The sequence below is a fragment of the Sycon ciliatum genome, chromosome 5 (genome assembly GCF_964019385.1).
Source record: "Sycon ciliatum chromosome 5, ocSycCili1.1, whole genome shotgun sequence".
NCBI classification, from domain to species: Eukaryota; Metazoa; Porifera; class Calcarea; order Leucosolenida; family Sycettidae; genus Sycon; species Sycon ciliatum.
In genome coordinates this window covers 3840385-3844799 of record NC_088647.1, presented here as the reverse complement: position 1 = coordinate 3844799, position 4415 = coordinate 3840385, and the positions used below count along the sequence as shown (strand labels likewise).

At 51.7% G+C, this 4415-nt stretch overlaps 1 protein-coding gene across 1 annotated transcript; it reads right to left on the bottom strand.

Moving 5' to 3' along the window:
* Window positions 1-1089: 1089 nt before the first annotated feature.
* On the bottom strand, window positions 1090-4325 carry LOC135817220 (MFS-type efflux pump MSMEG_3705-like). The gene has a single exon (XM_065330348.1). The coding sequence runs from the start codon at window positions 3935-3937 to the stop codon at window positions 2318-2320; it is 1620 nt and encodes a 539-aa protein (XP_065186420.1). The 5' UTR covers window positions 3938-4325; the 3' UTR covers window positions 1090-2317.
* Between the last annotated feature and the right edge of the window lie 90 nt (window positions 4326-4415).

Sequence of the window (4415 nt, the reverse complement as noted above, 5' to 3'; positions counted from 1 at the left end):
TCGTCAGTGCAGCCGCGCCGCGAAATGCATACCGCGTAGATCTACCGGTACCGGTAGTACTCTGACTCATGCCACGATCACGGGCGAGTGCATAATCAACAAGAGTCCATAACCCGGAACCCACGAATCGAGCAAAAACGGATGGGCAAGCTCGAGCGCTCGTGCGAGAAATTATTGAGAGAGTTGAATGCATGCTTTCAGAGCGTGATGAAGGCAAGTAAGTTACGCAGCGCGCCACGCATGCACCCATAATCACAGTTGCATACTCTTGGGTTATGGACTCTTGATTATCAAGACAAGAGTCCATAACCATGGTGGACTCTTGATAATTATGCATGCAGTGAAGTGCCAGTAGATTCTACGTGGGGGATTTCTCGATCGATATGCGATGTGACATGTTGTTCTATTTTCGCGCGCTTTGGGAAAATCGTAAAAACAATTATTTAAAAATTAATATACAACTTTAATACAAGTAATTAATTATTTAAAAAAAATTCACCACCCCGTGCGCGTGCGCGGCCGTGTGGATTTGCGTGTACCCGGTACCCCCGCCCCTCCCCCGGCCGGGGCATTGCGACCAGGGAGTAATACTAATACATGTACATGTATTATTACAATCCTGTAGTACATTGTAGGTTATTAGTAATAACCTACAATGTACAATCATGTACCGGGTACATGTATTTTGACCATGATCATGCCTGCAAGACCGGGACCCTACCAACTGCACTCTGGTTGCAGTGAGGAACACTGTCACAGTTTCTCTGTTCAGTGTGTCCTCCACCTTGTGCTGTCATCACCATCGTGACCGAGACAGTCGTGGTCAAAGAAACCCAACCCACAACCCACAACTTGAGCAGCGCCGCCGCGTTTCCATTTCATCATACACGGTCCACTTGAAAACCCATTTGAGGGTAACAGGGGCCGAATGAGCCTTGGTGCTGCTTTCGGCATGGGTTGGATTTCTCTGGCTACCGTGGCAACTGTAGTACTCGGTCCATATAAACATGACTGTATGGACAATGCACAGTTCCAACGGCAGCTAAGGATACGGGGACCACCTTCAGCACCAGTTCCACACAAACCAACCTGAGCATGCCGGACAAGCGGCAGGGAGTGCAAACACAGATGTACATGTATACCGTGATATCGCCGTCAGAGCAAAACTATCTTAGCCTAGTATACTAGTAATGGGAGTGTCGGAACGTATTCCCAGAAGTTGTAGTGATGCAGCTTTGGCCGCACCTGCCACGCCGGTTCCGGCATCCCTGTATAAAAGCGAAAGATCAGACTAGGATCAAACCAAGCAAGAGGTCATCTGACACCAGTTAAAGCTCTTGATAGTAGCGCCCGGCTGCTCAACACAACGCTCATGACGGCTGTTTCCAAATCTCTTTTTCAAACACCAAGCCGTGGCATCTAGCGTTACTTCATAGCTCAGTATGATCTCAGCTGTGACGAAGCCGGGCTGCTGGAGTGTTTCTACGTTGTATACGCAAGATCAACTGCACTCTTTCAGCACGGCAAACGGAATATTTGAAGAATCACGAGGGAGACTTCTGAGATCTATTACGGATAGTAGGGCCACAAATATGGGACGACCGAAAGAGGTGGCAAATAGCCTGAGCGCACGGTGGTATATTGATCTCACGCGGATGGCGCACAAAGCCTGTACGATGATGTCATACTGAAACACACCAGTGACATCAAGAGTGCATAAACAAGAGTATGCAACTGTGGTTATGGGTTGGTGCGCGGCGCGCTGCCTTCATTACGTCATTTTGCCTCCATCACGCTCTGAAAGCATGCACTCAAAAAAAAAAAAAAAAAAAAAAATTCTCGTCAAGCCCAACCGTTTTTGCTTGATTCGTTCCAGTGCCTACAAGATCTCTAAATTTGGCGCATAAACTCCAGTTCCGTACGAAAGTTCATTTCAAACCAGAGGGAAAGTGCGGTGTTTGATTTCCCGCAGTGCGCGGACTGCAGCTGAATGATGTAATGAAGGTAGCGCGCCGTGCATCTGGCCCATAGAAAAGAGATCACAGTTGCATACTCTTGTTTATGGACTCTTGGTGACATCTACAGGCAAGCTTGCTTTAAATCCAAGGCATGGGTTGACTGGTTTCAAGCATGCTCGAGATGGCAACTAGAAAATTCCTCCGGTTTCGACACCAACATTTTTTCCAGTTTTCACTAGTGTTGTCAGCTGCCGGATGTGAGGTATGCTGAGCCCGCTGAGAACAGCTTCAGATGCACCTCGGGCCACACCCCGTCGAGTCTGCACCCGCAGGCTCTGTATAATCAGGGCAGCGACAGGCTATTCCTGACTTTCCTCTGTCATCACCGTTTCCAGTAGCGGTTCACCATAGTCGACGGCTTCGTTTTCCATCAGCGGCGCACCCTCAGAGTCCAATTCCTCCGCACGGTCATCCACGTTCTCTTCCTCGCGTCGCTGTTTGTCCAGACGCAGCACGAACACTTCGCAGAGGAAGAGTATGCTGCTTAGCAAGTACATTCCCGGGAACATTATCAGCAGGGCGTTGCGCAGTGGAATGTACGCTCCAGACTCCGCGCTGAAGTGGCCTTTTAAGCTGGGCACAAGCAAATTCATGTTGCCGCCTATGTTGGAAATGATGAACAGGTAAACGGCGACCGAGGATGTACGCAGGCGCGTTGGCACGAGCTCGACAAGAATTGCGATGGTCACGCCAACCCACATCTCCCCGATAATGTTACTGGGTATGAGGCACAGGTAGCCGTATGGCTCAGGCAGGAGCAAAGCACCGGCGGCAAACGGTGCAGCGACCACTTGGCTTATGACCAGCACCCATATGCGAGCCTGCAAGCCACGCTTGGCAACCAAACGATCGCTGATGAACCCGCCAAACAGAGCACCAAGCGACCCAGCAACCAGCGGGATCCATGACATGAATTTGTTGATATCGTCGGCCGTTTGGCCACGTGCCTCAAAGAAGTTCTCTGTATTCAACGCCCAGACGTAGCCACCACCATTGCGTATACTGCCGGCAAAGCACAGAAGTAGCACCGACGGACGGATGAACTGGAAGAAAAGCGTGACGGCTTTCTTCCGCCAATCCTCCCGAGGTGCCAGTGAGGTTTCACTGCTTGCAGCATTGCTGGCACGTTTCGGCTCCTTGACAGTGAGGAATATTAGCGGTGCTACGCCCAGGCCAATGGCACCGGAGATGTAGAAGACATACCGCCAGCCGAGCGTGCTTTTCACGCCATTGGCCAGTGCGTAGGACATGCTGTAGCCGGTGTAGATGCCCCAGTTGTAAACGCCCAGCGCCGAGCCGCGCAGGTCGGCCGGGAAGTAGTCCGACAGGATACTGACGGCCATGGGCGTGCAGCCGGCCTCTCCGAGACCAAGCGCCATACGCAGCACGACAAGTTGAGTATAGTTCTGTGCCAAGCCAGTCAGTACGGTGACCAGACTCCAGAAGAAGAGCGCAATCGACAGCATGACCTTGCGATTGACGGTGTCCGCCAGGAACCCGAGCGGAATGCCGGCAAACGTATAGATCAGAATGAAGTAGGTGCCGGCCAGGATCTGGTACTTCGCGCCCTGCCCGTTGTAGTCCCACTTGCACGGCTCCTGCGCGTAGTCGAACGGGCGCGTGCCGTTCACCACCATCATGGTCAGGTTGCGGCACGCCAGGTCGTCGGTCGCGTTCCAGTAGTTGTCCGACCGTCCTCTCAGCAGCACGGCATCTGAGCAGACCATGTCTGTGAAGTTGCTCAGGTAGCCACTGCTATAGCACTGCATATCGCCAAACATCAGCTCACGCGACACGTCCTTGGATGTGATCGGGTACGTGTAGCGATCCAGCTGATTCAGCAAATACGCTGCCAGCATCATTGCCAACACCCACAGGACGTAGGGATCAGTTCTGCGGACCAGCTCCAGAAAACCCATGATGATCCCTCCAGCCGCAGTGAGCCTAAGCAAGCAGTATCGTCACTCAAGCGCAGCTCCCAAACTGGACGCAGTGTGATGCCCTCCGTTCGCTAACTCTAGCAAAGCTGCAAAACGTTACGTAGCTACACGGTGGAAACGCACAGGCTCGCTAGCTAGGTGCAACTCTTACTTACTTTCTCTGCATTCTACCGCCGGAACAGTCAGCACCGGCGTCTCGGATTTTCACCCTGAAAGGCAAACTCGGAGATACTACTGTCCTGGCGTTATTTGAGAACTCGCTGGGTGTTGGAAACAAGTGCAATCATAGTAATTAGGTAGACAGCAGATCACCAATGGTCCATCCACGGCCGGCCAGACAGTGGCCAAGAAGAGAGTCCTTCTTTGCTGTCACCAGTGTCACACTCACACTCACAGTCACAGTTTCTGGATACACACAAAAAATATTTGCAGTCGCTACTGTCACTGTCACAGTGCT